At 37.3% G+C, this 21,486-nt stretch overlaps 1 protein-coding gene across 12 annotated transcripts in view; it reads left to right on the forward strand.

The window, feature by feature from the left end:
* The window catches only part of RALYL (RALY RNA binding protein like), a 446,384-nt gene that overhangs the window by 283,899 nt on the left and 140,999 nt on the right, over positions 1-21,486 (forward strand). For all 12 annotated transcript variants that reach the window (XM_030266375.4, XM_072924794.1, XM_012572063.5 and 9 more), the window contains one exon: positions 10,616-10,691. In XM_030266375.4, coding sequence (XP_030122235.1) covers positions 10,616-10,691 — 76 coding nt within the window. The remainder of the gene's footprint in view (positions 1-10,615; positions 10,692-21,486) is intronic.

Raw genomic sequence — 21,486 nt, forward strand, 5'->3', positions numbered from 1 at the left:
TTTTTCATTAAAAAATGCACCAATATGATATATCAGCAAGAACAGAGTAATGGGACATTTATGTCCTCAGTAAGGCTGTTTGAAATTGTTGTTATTTCCAGTTCCAGCTCCTAACAGTTAGTTACTGACAAAATCAGTAAGGGGAGAAAGATAAAACATCATGCTTTAGGACTTAAAGTAATCCTAAACTGCTAAGCATTTTAGGAGGAGAATCATGCTGAGATGATAAGAGAATGGAGGGAAAATAATATTATTTCTACCTAGTTCGTGGTTCTTGTGTCTTCTTCCAACGTATCTGGGGCTGCTGAAGGCAGAAAATTACAGTATATCAACTATAAATCTGACAATATATAGTATTTTTTCTATTCCTATCAACTCTTCTATTTTCCTTGCAGGAATGCCACAGATATAGAAATAAAACAACAGTGCATATCAATTATTTTGAAGCTTTTTGGTATTTGCAATTTTTAAATGCCTTGCTTTTACAATAGACTTCTATGTCTTTGCTGTCTGGTTGCCAAATGGAATCCACTTCAAAAGCTGCCAATGAAAGAGAGTTAGAACACGGTTAGAACCTAAGCACTGCTGTTAAGGAAATTTTGGAATTTGGCATAGCTTATTTTGGTATCAACTCCACAGTAAAATTTAATTCCATGTGCCAAATTTACATGGGATTATCTCCTTTATATCACTGCTATATTATTTTATAATACTAAAACTATGATATACACACACACACACACACACACACACACACACACACACACACACAAATTTTTCAGGACTGTATTATGTCATATATTGGATATAAGGAATTTTTTTTTCTCAATGATCGTGGTGAAGCACTGCACAGGTTGCCCAGTGAGTCTGTGGATGTGTCACACACTATTGGAAGTGTTTAAGGCTAGCTTGGACAAGATTTTGAGCAACTCAATCTAGTGAAAGATGTCCCTTCCCATGGCAGGAGAGTTGGACAACTTGATGTTTAAAGCTCCCCTTCCAACATACATTATTCTATATTTCTATGAGTTTATAATATGGGGCACAAGCTTTCATAAAGCTGACACTGGAAAAACTACTGTAGCTCAAAGAAAATGCTAGAAGATGTGCTATGCAATTCCAAAGTAAGCTTGGAGCTTGAAAAGATCCTCCTCTATAGATCTCTAAATCCACAAAACGTGGAATTTGAGAATAATGAGCAGAAAAAGAGTGTATGGGAACAAGAATTGAATAGCTGAAATTAGTTGAGAGTAATTGTTTTGGGTCAATGCGTTTTTTCAAGTAACGTGGGACCAACAGGAAAGCCTGAATCTTAGATCATCTGAGAAGCCAAGAAGAGTGAATATTAGAGGAAATATTTCAGGTCAGAGAATTAGGGAAAAGCCTGATGTTTTGGATAGGAATATTACTGGAAAGTGTTGAAAGTGCATTTGAGGCTGCAGAGGTCCATTTCTGTCACCCCCACCAGCTTCCCTGATCAGTGAACACTATTGTTCAAGACTGAGTGAAATCCACAGCACGATTCCTCTCTGATCTGTTGTGAGCCTGGATGAAAGCCTCTAGCCTGTGGGAATACCTTCAAGATCAGACCTCAGCTTGAAGGTTTTGACAGCAATGTTCAGGGTGTCAAATATACCAACCCCTCAGTGATGGCTGTAATGCCAATCCCAGCAAGCCTTTCAGAGAGACACACTGACCCCACACCTAGCTACACTTTGGAGGTGCCCATCAACGTTTTCTGCCCCAAACCATCACCGACTGCCTCTGCTCCCTGGACCTGGGGTTGCTGCAACCTCCTGCCCAAACCAGGAAAGGTCCCAGGCTGCAGCATGCAGAATGACAGACATGTGCATTGCAAAGTATTTCTCTGGAAGCCACTCTGCCCGTGATGCCCAGAGAGCCTTGGCTACATCCACTTTGCAAGATTATCAGAAAATTCATTTCCCATGTAAGCAAATTTTGTTTAATGTTCAAGAAATATAATTAACAAGTGCAGAAAATGTTGGCAATTTTTGCACAATGTTGTTATTGTGATGTCTATTTTGTGAAAAAAAAAAAAAATCCTAATGTTTGAGTTAATAAAGTTGACCATCTGCAGGAGAGATAGTGAGTAAGACAAAAGGACTGGGGCAATGAGGATTTTGAACTCTTTTGTACACTACAGATTTCAAGTGTCATGAAAAACTATTGCTAGGAGCATGAAGTTAACATCAGTAAGAGAGTCAGATGAATGGCCAGGGGGCAGAGAAAGTAGCCAAATATTAGAAGAGAGAGAGAGAGAAAAAAATGTAGTCTGAGGACAAATTGAAAATTACCAAGGTTCAGGGCCTGTTCCCTAGAATAAATCATATAGAAATCTGAAAGAAGTAGATGAGGGACTTTCATACTCTATCCCCACTACACTGTTCAATGTTTCTGCTTGGGGCTAATTGCAGAGCTGAGAAACTCAGACATCCAGTCAACACGAAGCTTTGTCTGAATCTCATGTTAATAACTATCTTTTGTTATCAAAGAGCAGCAGAGAGTTTGTTGCCTGCTGCCTTGTAATGATTGCACTTGATCTGAAAGAAGACAGAAGCTCTACTTTTTATTGTAAACAGCGTCTTTACTGTGATCAAGAGAAAGCAAAGGCAATCCTTGCACTCCTCACTGTCTGGAAAAAAAAAAAAAAAAAGCTGTAAATCAAGGACCTCTTCTGTTTCCTGTTAACAGCATCAATGAGAAGGTAGAAGTGCAAACAGGGTTTGCAATCATATGAGACTCCTTGCTTGAACTCTTTTTGTTGGTTCATTTTCTTGTTGGCTAAGCTTACATTAAAACTGTTTCTTTTTTCCTGAAGATAGCAGAGAGTTCCTGATGTACTTTTCTGTTGCTTTCTTTTACCCTCATGGCAACATTAATTTTCTGCCTGTGCAGAAATTTACTAGTCCACGTGTTAAACACAGAAATCTTGTACTCTGGGTGAGAAAGAGAAGCTGCAAGCCTGATTAAATTAAAAGGATCTTACAGGAAGACTATACTTGCCTGCATCTATAATTTGGCTCTAGTGGGGTAAAACACACGTGTGACAATCAGCTTCATGGCTGCCATGGCACAAACCTATATTTCTACAGTACACACACGAACCCCTACAGCTCTTACAGAGCTGGTCTGCAGGTAAGTGGCTGAAGCTGAATCGGATTCTCTTGCATATGCAAGTGTTGAACTTTCTGTAGAGGAATGCACAAGTCCTGTGCTGAGGAGGAGGAGTGGGCAGGATTGCCAGCAGCAGGGTTGCTCTCTTCCCATAAGAATTCCTTCCCAAGGCATGCCAAATTCTCTGTGGTGTTCCTTTCCCTGGAGCCCAGTACCCCAGGGTGACTCCTGCCAGATCACAGTAATTCCTCTGCAGAGATTCAAGCACCAGAAGAGAAGCAGTTTTTAGGGTCTTGGCTACAGATTCCTTAATCACTGTGGACAGTCAGTCTGAGGGTACAAATAAGCATTTTCCTCTTCTCCTGGCAGAAGTGATGCTTCTCCCTAGGCATGGATGTGGATCACTGCTGATGGCACAACCAATAGGGCCAGGAAGTTTGGCCCAGATTGTGATGTTTCTGGGGGTGGGAGGTGCAGCAGACAAAAACCAAGGCAGATCAATGCCCCCTCAGCTGTGAAGTACATCGGCATTCATTCTGGAGCTGAGAGACTGCTGTCTCCAGGGCTCTGAAGGAATGATGTGTGATGGGCAAACAGACAGGACAGGATTTCCTCTTTTAGCTGTCGTCTGTCCTCACACCAACCCAATTCCCTGGGGAACAGAAAAAAATCCCTGCAAGACAACTCGTGACACTTTTGCTACTGAATAGTTTTAAGAATGATAGCTTATATAATCCTATAGCCTCATTTCATTTTAGCAGTATTTAATGAAAGAAGAAACGGTTGAACAAAGCAATTTCATATACTATTCAACAAGCAGCTCTTTCTTTATGAGGCATTAACAATAGCTGTCATCTTTGTACAAAAAAAGGCTTCCAATTACTTCAACACTAAGAAAAAATCCAAATAATGAGAGTCCCACAAGAATTTTTAATACCATTATGGAAAAGGAAAAGGTGTGACCCTGAACGCCATTTAATATTTTACTAGCCTTGAGAATCAATTTGAGATTGTGTTCAATTTTCTGGAAAGTTTCATCTTTACAGCTGTACAATTTGGGCACATAATGGAAGAGAACAGAGAGCTGTCCTTTCCTTTCTGCTTTTTTCACATGCTAGAGATGGGGGAAAGGGTGGAGATGACATGTAATCAATGGAACATATAAAGAAAAAAGTAAGTTCATGATATAAAAGATATCATATGACTTCTTTAAAATTTCTTTAGCAGGCAGCAGGGAAATTTATAAGACTAGTAGATGGAAGAGTATAAAAGAAAGATAGATTAGCCTTAGCTTTTCTGGTGTACAGTTATGCTGGAAACTATATGGCTACAGACTTTCTCTAGATTGCATCTACCTCTTGGTCTTTCTCTTTTATCCCAAATACTTTTTGTCATCTGAAAGAGAAGAAAATGCATCCTGACCTCTCTTTATCAATACCTCCCTCTGGATATAGATTGTACATTCACTGTGTGAATTCCTTCCTATATCCTAATTTAAATTACTATGTTTTCCATTAAATGTTGGTCTACTTCCAGTTTATCTGGAAATACACAATGATACAGCTTTTTATCAAAAATTTAAGTCAAATAAGTGTAGTATTTTTCAAGGAATGTCTCCATTTCTGTAACAATTCACAAGAATGTATAGAAGAAGGCCTGATGAGACATGTCTTAAAAAAACATTTTTTGAGCTTTACAGGTTTTAGTTTTCAGTCTTTCTGACATGGAGCCCACACTCAGAGGTCACATCCTTAATATTAAATTATAGGCACTAATTACAGGTATATGGATCTGTTTTCTTTCACTGGGTGAAATGCCTGCAGTGTTCTCTAGGTCATGTACATTCACTATCTATATCTAGAAATTGTATGGGACAGTACTTGTAAACTGTGGCTAAATGTAGGGAAGGCTGTGCTCTAGGACAGCTTTGATGAATGTAGACAATAGATCTCTGACGGCTGCTCTTAGAATAGCAGGTTTATTTGGGATGGTGAAAGGTCTTGCTTGGAGCTGCCAGACGCAGCACCTGGCAAGGCCTGAGGGGATGGGGGAGGGGAGAGACAAGGGGTAGAGAGGATGCTCTAGGAGAGGGTGGAAGTTCTAAGAGGGGAGAAGATCCAAGAGGGGGGAGTTCCAAGAGAGGGGAAGTTTGAAGAGGGGAGAGTTCCAAGAGGGAGTCTGGCTTCTCGGAGACCCCTTATCAGGGGGCTTCAAGGTGGGCTAGAACAAGACTTAGGCCAATGGGGTCACAGACACTTGATGTTTCAGAGGAGGGTTACAGGTGTGGGATGAACCATACATTTTGGGGGTTGAGATGGAACAGCCCATTTGACTTTTGGACTTGTCAGTAGGTAAGGGTATTGTCCAGCCAGTAGGGGGGATTGTTTTGATCCTGGCTGTACTATTGTAAATCTTTTGCCAGGCAATTATATTTATCCATCCTTTCCAACAGCTAAAAGTCATGGAAAGAAACCATTTAACAATGTAATACAACACATAAAAGAGTACTAGTGCCTTGGAAGGGGTCCATTTAATTTTGTAGGTTAGATGTAGCCTGAGACATGGGATCCGGATTGGCAGCAGAAAGCCTCAAAATCCAGTTTTCATTAATTCAGTTAGTGCCTGTTGAAGCTTCTTGTTTATGGCATTTGTTTTTGTGAACCAAAATTATTCTGTTTTTTTTTTTGTTGTTTTTATTTTTTTAAGACTTTTTTGAAGAATCTGAATGGCAAGGATACCTAGAAATACTGAAATACTTCTAGGGTATGAATGCTCTTTAGGTATCACTGCTTGCACTTACAAAGCCTGTTTGAAGTCAGCTGTTGTCTTCAGGACCAGATTCTCAGATTACTTGGCCAAGGAATCTGGGAGCAAAGCACAAGGACTAGCAGATACTTCTCCAAAAGTGGGATGTTTATGTCTGGAAGAGGTAGGCTGTCAATAGTAGGAAATAGTGATAGGAGGAATGTAGATTATGCTATGTTGAGTTGTCTTTTCAGACAATTTTATGTAGCCACTCAATACAATGAGTGCCCTTCTAAAATGGCAATCATACTCTTTTTAAAATTATTTTTATGTTTTGTTATTAATCACCAGGGATTTTCAGTACAATTACAAATAAAAGTATCATGCTCAAAATCAGATCTATTCTGCTGATGACACACAACCTTGAATGAAATCTAAATTTCATTCTTTGACTAAGCTCTGCCATGATAACAGGAAAGTATAGAACTAAAAATGGATTTCTTTAGATAAAGAATGTAATTTCATTTGATTCTGAAAGCACATAAGACCAGGATGCTGCGTTACAATGTGATGTTTTCTGCATATTCACTTTGACATTCATAGTGTTACTATAGTATTTTGAATTTCAGTGATGAATTTATCTTGGTATTGATATCTAAGTGAACATTTCTAGTATACAAGCTGAGAAAATAATGTCCCTGGGCTGCCTCATTCCCACATAGAATTATACAATTATACAATCATGGAATCATAGAATGGTTTGGGTTGGAATGGATCTTAAACACCATCTCGTTCAAGCCTCCCTGACATGGGCAGGGACGCCTTGCACCAGACCAGGTTGCTCAGAGCCCCGTCCTACCTGGTCTTGACACTTGCAGAGATGAGGCATTCACATATTCCCTGGGCAACCTGCTGCAGTGTTTCACCACCTTCACAGCAAAGAATTTCTTCCTAATGTCTTATCTAAATCTTTTCTCAGTTTGAAGCCATTATACCTTGTCCCATCATTACAGGCCCTAGTAAAAAGTCCCTCTTCATTTTTCCTGTAGACCCCCTGCAGGTATCAGAAGGCTTCTAAAAGGTGCCTCTGAAGCCCACTCTTTTCCAGTCTGACCAACCCCAATTCTCTCAGCCTGCCTTCATGGGGGAGGTGCTCCATTGTTCTGATGATCTTGGTGGTCCTCCCCTAGACTTGCTTAAAAAGGCCCACATCCTTATGCTGGGAGCCCCAGAGCTGGATACAACATTTAGAAAGCAGAGCAGAGAGGCAGAACCCCCTCCCTTGCCCTGTTGGCCACACTCCTTTTGATGAAGCCCAGGTTACAGTTGACTTTCTGGGCAGCAAGCATCACTAGATCACTTCAAGCTTCTCCTCTTCACCCCCTAATCCTGTTCCAAATGTATTCTCCACCCAGCCTGAGTCAGTGCTTGAGATTGCCCAAACCCAAGCTCAAGATCTTGAATTTGGCCTTGTTGAACTTCATAAGGTTTACACAGGTCCACTTCTCATGCCTATTAAGACCTCTCTGGGTGACATCCCTTGCCTCCAGTGGCGACACAGCTTGGTGTCATCAGCAAACCTGCTAGGGTGCACTCAATGCCACTGTCTGTGTTGCCAAGAAAGATGTTAAACTGCACCAGTCTCAGTACTGATCCCCAAGGAATGCCACTTGTCATTGGTCTTCGCTAGAAATTCTACCTATTTAATACATTTTTGAGTGTGACCCCAAGCCATTTCTTTATCCATGGGGTGCCAGTTCATCAAGTCCATGCCTCTCTAGAAGAAATGTGACTGTCTGTGTCCCTTGTGAAAGAAGTTGTCTGGTACATATTCATGTACAAATGCAGTAGCTAATTTGACAGCTTAAGGAGTGATATGTTTCTGCATTCCTTGGGGTGGAATCATTAGCACAGGTAAATCTCTGTGCTGCTGACAGCAAATTTATTTGACACAGAGTTTATGATCTAGTAGATGTAAATGTCTGCTGTGAAACAAATGATGGATGAAGGAAGAGAACAGCTTATCTCACAGGATTTCCAGTTGGGATAGAAATAATCTATCTTGTGAAATGTTGACAAGTTCACTTCTAATCTTAGTTAGAAAATTGAGGCTGGAAGAGATAGTGCTGAAAAAATAATGGGGTGAAAGTATTTCTAACTTTTCAAAGCATTTCCTACATCCATTCTTAACTTGCTACAAAGAGCTTAGGGAGTTGCAGAGCTATTCAATCACTTTCGTATTAACAGAAAAGCCCCATATGCACAGCTTTTGTATGAACTAAAATCTCTTTCCCATGCTAAAGAGAATTTTGGGCTATTACTATCTGTATAAAGTTAGAGATCACTGTTTAGAGATTTATTTAAACGTGAGGGAATCTTAACTAATTCTGAACAGCTTTGCCACTGTGCCTCTTACAGTGTCACCTTTCTGACATTTTTGATTGGAATAAAGAGAACACATAACTAACAGCCCTTACAGCCCTTAACAGCCCTACACTACTCACCTTTTTTAAAAGTGGGTCCTGTAGAGCTGCAAATGCAGGTCTATAAGAACAGCCATCAAGATAGTATTGATCTGTCCCAGGAAGATATGAAAAAGTTTTGAAAACCTGTAAATAAGGGTTTAAGGAGAAGAACATTTAAGATAGAACTCTGAAACAGTAGCAGATGAGAGGCAAAAAATATGTGAAAATTATTGCATTGTGAAGAAGACACCATTGCCTCAGGTATTTCCCAAGAGTAGATTATAATTCTACCTTTTTTTTTTCTTAAAATCTGTCCAGCTTGTAGTAGGAGATGGTGAAAGCCAACACAGTCAATGACCTTAAACTGACATATAAAAATAGTATGAAAAGGTCTAATTATCACAAAGGTCACAGGATAAAAATATTGTTCCAATTCTGTTTCCAGGAGCCAATGGAAATGCAACAGAGTTATCAAAATTCCTCAGTGGCTTTTAGAAGTTCTTGGTGTTTACTTTGTTGATTCAACATATTAGAATTTATATATCTTGAAATAAGGGCATCATCATAGCTGAACTTATGATGAAAATGAAAGACAAAAATAATATATATTTAATAAAGCAATTGCTAAAATTAAGGGAAGGAAAGCATTTCAAGGAAGCATGAAAACTGTCTACAAATGTTTCTCCAATTTCAGAGGTAGAAGAAACAAGAAAATTATTATTTTATTAAAATTTATATTTAATAGTAATACAGCTTCTACAGTAGAAACTGGAGTCAGATTTTATACCAAAATACTTTAAATAAGGAAAATGTTACTTAAGTATTTTATATTATATAGTTCAACATAAAATAATTTTATATCAGGTCCTTGTATAATTTTAAATACATGTTGACTGAGATCAAAATACCAAAAATAAGTGTAAATTTTTTTTTAAATTCTATTAAATATTTGAAGTTTGAAATTTCCATTGGCAAAATATTTTCTGTCAAAAGGAAGTCTAAGGGACATGCATTTTCAATAATCATGATTGTTAAAAAAGGTCAGATTGGGAGTTTTGTATTAATTTTTTGTGAAATAAAACTATCCAGTCAATAAGTCTCAGGCTTTCACTGCATCTTTTAGGTCAAAAATAATAAATAAAAATGTTTGAGTTTTAGCATCATTGCACTGGACAGTGTTTATCCCTACTCCTACACCTTATCTTTCTTCATCTCCCTCCACCACAGTCAATTTCAGGTTAAAATAGACTTCTCAGGTTAAAATAGACTTTACTGAAAACATGCATTTTCTTGCAAGTGTCAACCACCACATGATTCCACATTTCATAGGACATGATGTTCTGTCACAGCAATTTTACACTGAAATAATTCTGATGATTTTGTTGACTGTTTCTCTTTTTTTATGTTATTGAAGCTGAGAAGAGATTTAGCTGCAGCATCCCTCAAATTGCATGAAATTTGTTTCCTAAACAAAAGTTTCACTTTATCCACATGATTCGGTATAAAGTCAATTTTGCAACATTTAATCAGAATGGAGGAGCTTCTTTGATATAGATTTATTTTTATACAGACAGCTTCTTAAACTCTAGAAGGTATTCCCACAGAAGGGTCTCTGCTTCTTTCTCCACATATAACTGTTCTAGCAATCATAATGAGATGTCTATCTCCTGGTATGTCTTCAAGTACAATTCAAATGAAGAGACAAATTTGAGAACAAAAATAATGTCCATAGAAGCTATATATCTATATATCTCCATAGAAATTATATATCTATATAAGGCTGACTTTCTTTTATATTTCAAGCATAAATTTACAGGTAGAATATAAGTCAACTTTCAAAGCATTCACAAGATTTCTGATCTTGTTGAGAAGAGTAAGTATCTGATTAAGAAAGAACATTTTCAAACCCAGATTTTCTCATTCTCCAAGGAGTGATGCATTTGGGATGGGAAATAAATACTTTCTGAGTGGATGATAGATTAGCAGTTAAAGATCAGTGTGCATTTCTTTAGATCCTAAAGGGAAATCTTCAGAACAATGGCAGTCCTCCTCAACAGAATTTGACTTGAGATCATTGACTAAAATCCTCATGATTACAGTAAAAATTTTTTTGAAAGTTTTGTGGCATCAATTCAGAAGAGGTAAAAACTAGACAGGTGTTTTAAGTATGCTGTCCATTTTCACTGCCTTTTACTCATTTTCAGTGACTTGAAGGTGCCTTTGCAAACTTCCAGATGTTTGACTTACTGATACCAAATGTTTGCTTTCAGATATCAACATGGCAGGAGAACCAAAACCATACAGACCAAAACCTGGCAACAAGCGGCCACTTTCAGCACTTTACAGGTAATTGAGATTTCACTTTAACTTACCCCGATACAATTTTTACCAGAAAAATTATAGTCACCTAAAATGTATCTACCAACGGCACAGTGCAATGTTTACCAAAATTATAATGAAATCTAATTATTTATTAATGCTCTCATTCCTAGTAGTATTATCAGTCATTTTTTTTCATAATTGAGTGTTATTTCAACTTTTAGTCCTTATGATTCAGTTCTTGGCTATGGCCTCATTTTTTGTTTGCAATGATCAGTGAAATAACTAACAATTTCAGAGCAACAAAATTGGTTTCTCACAGATTTTTCTATCATGGATGAGAACCAAGTTCTGACAAAAACTGGATTTCTTCCTTGGCTGCTCAGGAGGGTGTTGACAGTGTGTTTCTCCTACTCCCAGGTGCTTTTTGTCATAGACAAAAACAAACATAGACAAAAAAAAACTTGAGGAAACGTCCACTTGTTTTTTCAAAATCAATTATGTTTAGTGAAGCATTACAGATTGCTAGGGCTACAATGCCCACATGTATTTCTGCTCAATAAACCTTATATCTCATAAAAGTACTACAGAATTTATGCTCCAGATCCATGGAAGGAATTAGGGCTGATTTCTACTATATATGAAAATTAGGTAGATTGGCTCTGAGAGCAGCACCTCAGGAGTGAAATCAGACACACTTGAGCAGTATTTTTCATGCGTTGTCTGGTCTGAAAGATTCAGATGGAAATTTAAGGGTGGCATCTAAGACTAAAACAACCAGAAGCATTTTAGGTCTGCACCTCCATGCTACACAGAAGAGATTTGAAGTTTTATTATATAGCTGTCCTCAGGTGAAGTGATAGAAATATGATTTTTGGAGAAGAGACTCCCTGTTTCATCATTACTCTCAACTGCAAACTACTAAACTCTGTAGGTGTTCCTGGTAACCTTGGTCTACCCTGTTCCATAATTTCAAAAGATTTTGAAAGATGTCCTGTGATTTTTGGCATTTATATTCATTTCTACCTCTGAGCTTTTGAAGGCTTTCTCATAAATACCTGCTCTGCAGAAAAGATAGAGATAAGAGAGACCTGTGGAAAGTTCTAAAGGAATTTTGAAGAGGAAAAATATCTTAGATTGTGTCCTTTCACAGATGTAGTGCAAACTATTTCTCTAGAAGATCATGAGGCTTTTATGAGCAACTAAGAGAACCCTTCCATTTCTCCCTTCATCTCAATTTTCCCTCTGCTCTGACCTTGTAAGACCCCACCTGGAGTACAGTGTCCTGATCTGGAGTACTAAGCACAAGAAAGGACTTACAAGGGGCTTATAAAATAGAACAACTTTTTACATGGGCAGATAGTGATAGGATAAAGGGGGATCAATTTTCAACTAAAAAAGGAGGGATTTAGATTAGATGTTAGGAAGAATTTCTACACTCAGAGGATAGTGAGGCACAGGAACAGATTGCCCAGGGTAGTTGTGGGTGTCCCATTGTAAATATTCAGGGCAAGGTTGGATGGGGTCCTGAGCAATCTTATCTGGTGGATGGCATCCCTGCCCATGGTGAAATGGTTGTAACTAGATGACCTTTAAGGTTCCTTCCAACCCACTGTATTGTTCTATAGTGTGGTCCCTTCCAACCCAAACCATTCTATGATTGTATGATAGCAAGGATGTGAGAAGATCAGTGATTAATAAAGTTTTGGCAACACTGGGAATATTTACTTATTTCAGAATACTGTAACTGGATCTGACTGGGATGGAGCTAACTTTCTGCATAGGATCCTGTAAGTGTTTTGGATTTGTTGCTAAAAATCGCCAATGTTTTGGCTGTTTCTGAACAGTGCTTGCACAGCCTGATGATTTTCTCATTTTCCTATTCTGCTTTTGTAATTAATAGGCTTGGTGTGGGCAAGAAGTTATGAAGAAATAGATCTGAGACAGCTGACCCAACCTGGCCAAAGGGATATTCTCTCATATAGTTAGAAATAAAAATTGGGAAGATTTTTCTTCCAAAGCAGCTGTTGCTTGGAGATTGCCTGGACTGCTTATGGGAGGTGATGCCTTTGCATCACTTGGATTTTTTTCCCTTCTCCCTTTCCCTATTACACTGCAAATATCTCAATCTGTGAGGCTTTTTAACTTTTGGTCTCTCATTCATCCTGATAGGGGACAATGGTAGGGGAGTGAGACAGTGACTGTGGGTGCTTAGCTGCTGGCCAGGATCCACCCACAACACTGAGACAGACACGAGGGAAGTGGTTACATTAGATTTGATTTGCACTAAGAGATTATTGGTCAAAAATGTAGTGGTCACAAAATAGTCACTGTTAAAAGGAAGGACTGTAAGTAGAAAGAGGATATTGGATTTCAGAAAGGACAGAATTAAATGAGCTCAGAGATCTGGTGAGTAGGAAGATTCTTGGAAAGAAATTTGAAGGACAAAAGAAGTGCAGAAAATCTTGCACTGAGTGTGCTTAAGGTAGAACAGAAAATTCTTCTGAAGCAGAAAAAAAATCAAAGAAATAATATGACAGCATCAACTTTCTCTAACATTCTAATAATTGAAAAGGAATTGTACAAAATGTGGAATCAAAACACCATGACTGAAAGTAGAAAAGAAGAGCAGAGTCAATCTACAGGATGTCAGAAAGGTTAAAGCACATAATAGTATAAAAGGTAACAAAAAATTGTCATTAGAGTAACATCCTCTGATTTTTAGTTAGGAGGAAAAGAGAGCAGATGATACAGAAAAGATTTCTTTTACTTCATCAAAAGTAGTTATCTGACCACCTATTAAAGAAAATCAATTTTTACCAGAGGGTAATTGCCTAACTAATGTTTCACTACGTGAATTTGATGGAAATGATCTGATAGCATTCACTGTAGTGTGTTCAAAGGACTTGCTGAATCTGTGTGTGGACTATTAGTGATTCTTTCCAATAACTTATGGAGGTCTTGTAAGGTAAAGAAACAGTGGGTATGGGAAGGTGTTATACCTTTTTTTATGAAGAAGAGATCCAGAAAATGATTAGATGAGACTAGCTGTGGTTCTAAGAAATGTACTAAAATACATTATTAGAAATCAATTTATCAAGATCAAGAAGTTAATAAATTGGTTAAAAAATCAGGAGCATATTATGCTGAAGCAATATAATTTCCTTCTTTGACAAGACAGTAAATTTAATGTAGAAAGAGATGTGCTTCAAAGTCATTGTTATGGTTTAGCAATGACACTCCCAATTTAGTACCCTCTGAGACTCTCCCAAACGAGATTCCACTTGCTCACTCACATCCCTTTCCATCCCCCTTCCTGCCCCAGGGATAGAGTTGAGAATTGGAGGCACAAAGGGGTGAAAATTGCAATTTGAGACAAGAACAATTTACTGGAAACAGAAATGAGATTAAAAAAAAAAAAAAAAAGAGTTAACAGTAACAGAAAAAATATTAATAACAAAAGGTATAAGGCAAAAGCTATTTACACAGAAAGCCCATGACCAATTCCAACCAGCTTTTCCACACCACACCACACTTTCTTCCAACTGGCAAAGGAATGCCTTTCTTTCCAGAAACCAGAGAAAAAGTCCTTTTCCCCCGTTCCTGGCAGTGATGTAAAATGTTATTCAACAACATTTGGGTGGTGGTCAGGCCTGCTCAGCAGCGCACACAGCAGCCCACAACTCCTGGGTCCAGGCAGTCCGATCTGGTGGGCTCCGTCTCCCGGTAGCTGGGACCACAGGCACACACCGCCACTCCTGGCTACTGTAAAAAGATAACTCTGTCCTGGACAAAACTTGGGCAGTCATCTAAACAAGCTTTGACACTTACTCTTCAGTTTTCATAAGCATGTTCAGGAAAGTTTTCTAGAAGTAGCTGTCTTAAGGTAGACATCCAGTGGAAAAAACAGTGACTGAGTACAGAGTACTAAGGATAACAACTATTAACTTTTCAGTTTCCTTTGTTACAGATTTTTAAATGGTATTTTTCATATGTGAGACAATATAAAGAACAATTTAAAAATAAGCAAGCAGGACTGCTGCACAGACTTGCTTGTGTGTCCAAGTCATGAGATTAATTTTTTTTAATATCTCAGTTCAGGATCTACATTACATTATTTTAACTTTTCTAGTTTTATGATGTGTGTGAAAATAATCTCATTTAATCTTACCTATGTGAAATTTAACATAAACCTAAATGTGAGACACATAACCTTTTTTAGGTTCAAGACAGATAACTAAATAATAAAAGGACTTCCATTTTTTGTTTAGGCCTTAAAACTATTTTGAGAACCTTCAGTCTTTGCTTCAGAAAGCTGTTAAGCACATTATTCATTTTAAGCATGTTCACTGAATATCTTAAAATGTACTTAGAGTAGTGCTCAGGAATCAGCTAAATTCTAACAAAGCTATAAACTTCAACAGCATCCATCCTAATTTGCATTGCTGTTCAGTATGTGAGGGGGGACCTAAAGCCCAGAATATTCAAAACTGCTCTGAATTTTCTTTTTAGCACACCACTTTTGCAGAAAATCACACACTTTAAAAATCTGCATTTTACAATTGTTTCTCATCTTGTTGTACTGGTCTAGCCTCCAGCAAAAATTAATTGTACCAGCAGCACATCTTAGTATCTTTCAAACACAAGGTGAAGATTAAAGGTGCTGACACAAATGTGTTAAAGCAGTCTTTGTAAGCAATGTTTTGGTAAAATAAAACATCACACTTTGTCTTTTTAATTTAGTGGTGTTTTGATCAGTATTTCACTAAAGCAACTCTATGTCACCATATGAAAGCCCATTTACTGTTTTTTTCCTGTGTTTACTCTCCAACATACCAAAGCATAATGGACCATAAGTAGTCTGATGGACTGTTATTCTGCATCTCTCCATCATAAAATACTTTAATTATTTGTTGTTAATTTCAGTGCACCGCCATGTTATGTGGCATATTAAATATATGCCTGAAAGCTTTTTCTCCATTTTGGAAGCCTTTGTTTCAGTTGCTGACTCTGGAGGCTGTTGATGGTGTGCAACCATTCCCTGCTGCTCAAGGAGTGGACCCAAGTCCCAGGACAGGTGGAGCAGAGCCACCATGCACATGCTGCTGGTGGCTGGCCTTCCCTCAGGACATGCAGCATGTCCCTTCTCCATGGCTGACAGCTTGGGAGCTGGCTAAAAGTCTTATCTAACACCCCTCTGGTAGTAACAAGGTAGAGAGGGTTTGAGAAGGATGACAAAGACACCTACTTTTGAGTCTTCAAAAAACAAAACCAGTGTGCTACAGGCTGGCATAATGCTGCCATTTTATTGCCATAAAAATGAGCACAATTACTGCAGGCTCTGCTGCATGAGGAAGTGGTGGGGATCTGCTGGAGATCACATGGGGCAGGAGGAGTCAAAACCAGTGTGGTGGTACTGGTACAACTGAGAGCACAGCATCCCATATCACATCCAAATCTGCTTTCTGAGAAAGCTAGTTACTTGACAAATCCCCAGGGTCAAAGTGATATTTGTACAGTGTGGCAAAGCAGGGGACTAGGATTTGGAAGAAAAATGGAAAGGCAAGTTACTGGGCGCTGACAGGGTCTCTAGTCAATCTCTTTGCTCTACGCAATTTAGCATTATAGTTGACCTATAAACTTTTTCAAGATTGTTTTATCCAAGAAAAATAATCCCTACATGGATTATTTTCATTCTTTCCAGACTTCAAGCTTCTTTGGAATGCCACAAGCAAAACTGGCTGGCCTCAGTGTCACATCTTGAAGACTCAGCAAGGAGTTATTATCCCTAGTCCTTCACTATTCCTACTGTTGTCTGGGAATGAAGCTGGCTAGCCTAAGATCCATCCTGCTGAGGCACATCTTGGAGTGAGAAAATTAACAGAATGGATTTAGTGAATAGATTAAGACTGGAAAAACTGAGTGAAATAGCCTCTCACTGTGTTGGCTTGCCTGTAACCAGAACCAGCCACCGGTGTTGAGTTCCCACCGCACTGCTCAGATGTAGCACATGGTGATGCTGCAAAGGCTTCCCTCCAGAACAATATTTTTCCCAGCTGTTCTCTGAAATTTCAGATGTACAGTTCACCACTTTCTGAGTGGTATTAGATAGCACAGTGATTTCCTGTTACCAATCACTTTGTCATGTAATGCAATTGAAATATATATTTAACACACCTGATTTAACTTGCTATTAATTGCCTACATTAGAGAGCCTTTACTTTACAATTTCATAATTCCCATGGCCTCTAGAACTAATTTTATATAAATGTCTCATATTAGCATACTGGAAAGGGATATTTTATTTACATTGTATGGTTATTTTTTATGCCAATGAGAGTTTTTTTAACACAAATATTTTATCAATTTCCTCAGTATGTTTTACTTTTATAATCTCTATCACAAAACTGATTGAATTATATTGCACATCTTCCATTTCCTCTGGATTTTCAGTCTTATAGCAGAGGCTATTGCTTGCAGTCATTCTCTGTAAACCAATTGTGCAAGAATTGCTTGCAGTCATTCTCTACTTGCCCTCTGCTTCTTACATTTATTGTAAATATAATTTATAGAGTTTGGTGTGGTCTGGTTTGCCTCAGAGCTATCCATTATTTTGAGTTGCTTTTCTGAGCATTCCTGAGCACCCTTCATTTCAGGAAAAACTGTGAAAAGGATACTGATGGTAACTTGATTTTGTTGTCTAGTATAGGAATCTTCTTGAGGTCATTCCTCCCATTCTAAAGTGTTGACATAAACTCAGTAAGTTCTGTGCCAAACAAGCATTACTATTCCATTAGAATACTTCAGGATTTTGCATCATTACTGTAATGTGTGCCACTGATAGTATATTATCAATCTTTTAAAACCTGTCATAAAATGATAGCAACTGCATGCATCTTTCTTAATTGAATACTGTCCCAGATTTCCAGCAATGCTTTTCTTTATATCTTTTTTCTTAATGAACTTGTGTGTTCATCATTATTACTGACCTACAAGAAACTAAAGACACAGTCCAGAAAACAGAAAACAAACCTGTTAAAGTATTTTCTGATGCTTTACTTTTACATTAAATTGTGTAGATTCCTACTTCATTCTATACACTGAATTTAAAAAGTATGCCTATGGAACATAATTTTTCTATGATTATGTCATATTAGGTCTATATGTGATATTTCTCTTAAATCAGTGATTATTTTTCTACAGAAATGTATCCTCCTGTGCTTTTGATTATCCTTCTTTTTGAGAAAAGCTATTTTATTTCAGTACAGTGGAATGGGCCTAATATAAATGTCATTCTGCGGCTCTTCTCCTGACAAAATGTTTAGTTTCCATAAAAAATCCCCACATTTCTAAATATGTTTAAATAGAGAGATTTTAAGTCCAGCAGGATATTATTTACATTCATTTCATCAAAGAATATTGTCAGTGGTCACATTTAAAACAGCAATTACTGTACAGAAAAAATATAATTTAGTTTCAAACTCTTACTTGAACAGTACAAATTTTGTTTGTGTTGAGAATTTAATAGTATTCTCAATTGCATTAAAAATCTTAAAAGGTACAAATACAAAGCTACAGCAGACCCAGTGATTCAATCAGAACCTTTTGTTTGCTTGTTTGTTTGTTTTCTTTTAATAGAAGATCCCCATGTCAAGTAACTAATATCACAGGAATTTTTTTTTTTTTCATCTGCTGATGGAAGGCAGTACATGCAGGTCTTAATTTCTAAATTATGGTGCTGTAATTGCAATTATTTTGATCCCACAGATGTTTAAAACAGTACACATGCTCAGAGGGGCTGGGAAAGGCAGACAGAGGTTTAAGTTTGCTCTTTCACATTATTCAGTGTATGATTGTGCAGCACTTCATAGTTTTAGAAGGGGGGTGGAAATGGGGGAAAGAAAGATATCTCAGGTCCTTAGCAACATCCAGGAAAAACTTTTGCTTCTGTTTATTTTGAAATAAATCACAGATAAAGAAAAAGACCAAAAGATATAAAATGAAACTGGCATCTTTATTTCTTCATTCAGTCATATTATTCCAAATCTGTCAGGTAACTCCAACAACAACTAGACAACAAAACTTTTTTTTTTTTTTAATCTTCCTATTCACTCTTATAAAAATACTGCTAACTCCCCTTAAGAAGGGGACTAGGGCAGGTTTTGCCTCTCAGATCATAACTATATGATAAATCTTACATTTTTCTCATGTTTGTTTGCTTTTATTCACCATGAGTTTTTAAATGGTGGCCTTGACACAGATCTGTTTAGAAGTAGGTCCTATGTAAAGACTAACACTTGTCTTTGTAACAGTCTTCCCTCGAGTTATCCCTTAGACTTATACAGTATCTCCTCAATTTTTTTTCCTTTGTTAAGAGGATGTGACTCCAGCTTATATACATCTGCATAGGAGCTGCATCCCTCTTCCTATCTCAGTACTATTCCTCTTGCATAAGGTGTTATATGGTATCACATGAATGATGTCTTCTTCCACAAAAGCCCAGACACCACAAACACATTCATGCAGAGAGATTAGCAAATTTGGAGAATCGGCTGTTCACTTATTATTGTTGGGGTTTTTTCCTGGTGTTTAATTTTCTTTTCTTATTTTTTTCCTTCTGCTAGGAAACCTGAAGCAATATACTATAGATAAAGTATTTAACTTTATTTATTTTTTTTTCGTGGTTTTTAATCACTGTTTATACCATGGTAGAACAAAAAACATATCCACAATCTTCTGATGGCATTGAAATTATTATGACTCCTTTCTTATCCAACTGAAATAATTACGCCCCCTTTCTTATCTGAGAATTCTGGCTGTTAATATGAATGTGAAAACTTTGGCTTATAAATCAAAAAGTAAATTCCTAAAAGATACAGAGTATTGATGAGTTTGCCTGTAGGCAAGCAGAAATAGTCGTTTTAGTCATGCACTTGCTTTTAGTCTTGACAGCCTGAGGCCTATTCCTATCCCTTATTACATGTGAGATTTCTACCCTTTATTACTGCATGGATTCTTGCATTTAATTTAAGAAATAATCACTTTGGATTCAACGTTGTTTTCCATATGAAGGTGATGTCTTCTGTAGGCATTCTGCTGTATTTCAGTTAGGCTAAAAAGACTAGTGCTTCAACATATTAAAAAAAGTCAGAAACTGACAACATGCATTTTTCTACATTTGAGTTTTGGTGAAGAAGGCATCATGGAAACAGTATCAAGAGTTGCAGACACTGCTGTTCAGAAACTGTCCAATTAAATCTTGGGTTCATGACAGAGAATAGAGAAGGGCCTGTCTTGGCATTGCAAATGAACAGACGAATTCTTCATTTTCAGGAATTTAGTAAACCCTTAATTGCTTCAGTAATCAGAGATGCAGAATGCTGTGCTTCAGAGAACCACTTAGTGGACGTGCAATTAGGCACTGGTTCTCACATAATGTAACACCTCTAATTATATAGAAGGCTGTAATTTGGTCTGGAAGCTGCTGGTGTACTGCAAGGGCACCATTTAAGTGGCTGACAGAGAACAACAGAAATATGATGCTGGGTTATAAATTTAGTAGTCTCTGAATAAATAAGGAAGTTTGGATAAGCAAGAAACTGTAACACATTTTAAAGTCTTATGAATTATATTAGAAGAAGAAATTTAAAGTATACTTAATTTGAAAGAAAATGGATTGTTAAGTAAAATTACAAATAGCATGGAAGGCTGTGTGAAACACAGAGGGAAAATAGCAACATATTATTATGCGGTGAATTATAAAAATAAAATTGCCATGATGCTTTATTTCTTGGTGAATTCTGTTAGTCTTGAAGCATACTGTTTGAAAATATGTAATCCACCCTCCCAGAACTGATACTTAGTGCTGTTGATTCATAATGTCAAATGTAATTTTATTCTTTAAAGCATAGGTTACAAATTGCATGCCTTTTTGGTATTACATGCCAGTATTCCCAAAACCTCTGGCAAAAGCATTGGATTTTATTGAAAAAAATATATATATTCATAATCATATGTGATTTGAGTCCTAAAAACTGAATATCTTCTAATACCTATTGACTTAAAAATGTATATTGACCTTTTCAGATTTGCATGAGTTAGATTATTCTAGGAAACAGCATGACAAACATGAATCTTACATTGTTAGAGAAGTGACACTCCTGTAACTGCTTTAAAGTGTTAGTAGTGTCATTGAGGGAAAAAGGATATTAAGCCTCTACCCCTGGGATCCTCAAAGGCAATGCTTACATTAACCTTCATCTCTTTGTGACTGCAAATAGCCATGCAGCAAAGTAGTATTGATTGTGTGCATTAGATCAGTCAACACTGTTTTGTTCAACCCACCCTGAAGAAGACACTCTAGATGGTTTTAGATCAGCACATACTGACCTGAGTGTTCTTACCCTGCTTTACAGCAGAAGAGGGTCAGGTGAAATCAATTTCATGTAAAGAATGATCAAACCTGTAAGGAACAGATCTCTAAGGCACACTACTTAGAACATTATATTTTTCTCAAAATTCTGTCTTTTGTTTAGAGTATAGCTTTTTGCAAAATTGAGCAACTATTAAAAATCATGGGAAAAAGCAAAGAAAAATTGACGCAGCATGGAGTTATCTTTATTCTTCATTTTTTTTTTCTTCTTTACTTTCTTTAACAAAGATACCAAATTGACCACTGTTTGAGTTTGGGAAACTTGCAAGAATCTCACTATGAATCTGAGGGTGAATTACTTCACAACTGAAAACATCACACAGTAATGTATGGGTTAAACACAGTTTAGCTTTAGCTTTGGCAACAGAAGACTTCCCTTGGTTGTCATGG

The sequence above is a fragment of the Taeniopygia guttata genome, chromosome 2 (genome assembly GCF_048771995.1).
Source record: "Taeniopygia guttata chromosome 2, bTaeGut7.mat, whole genome shotgun sequence".
NCBI lineage: Eukaryota > Metazoa > Chordata > Aves > Passeriformes > Estrildidae > Taeniopygia > Taeniopygia guttata.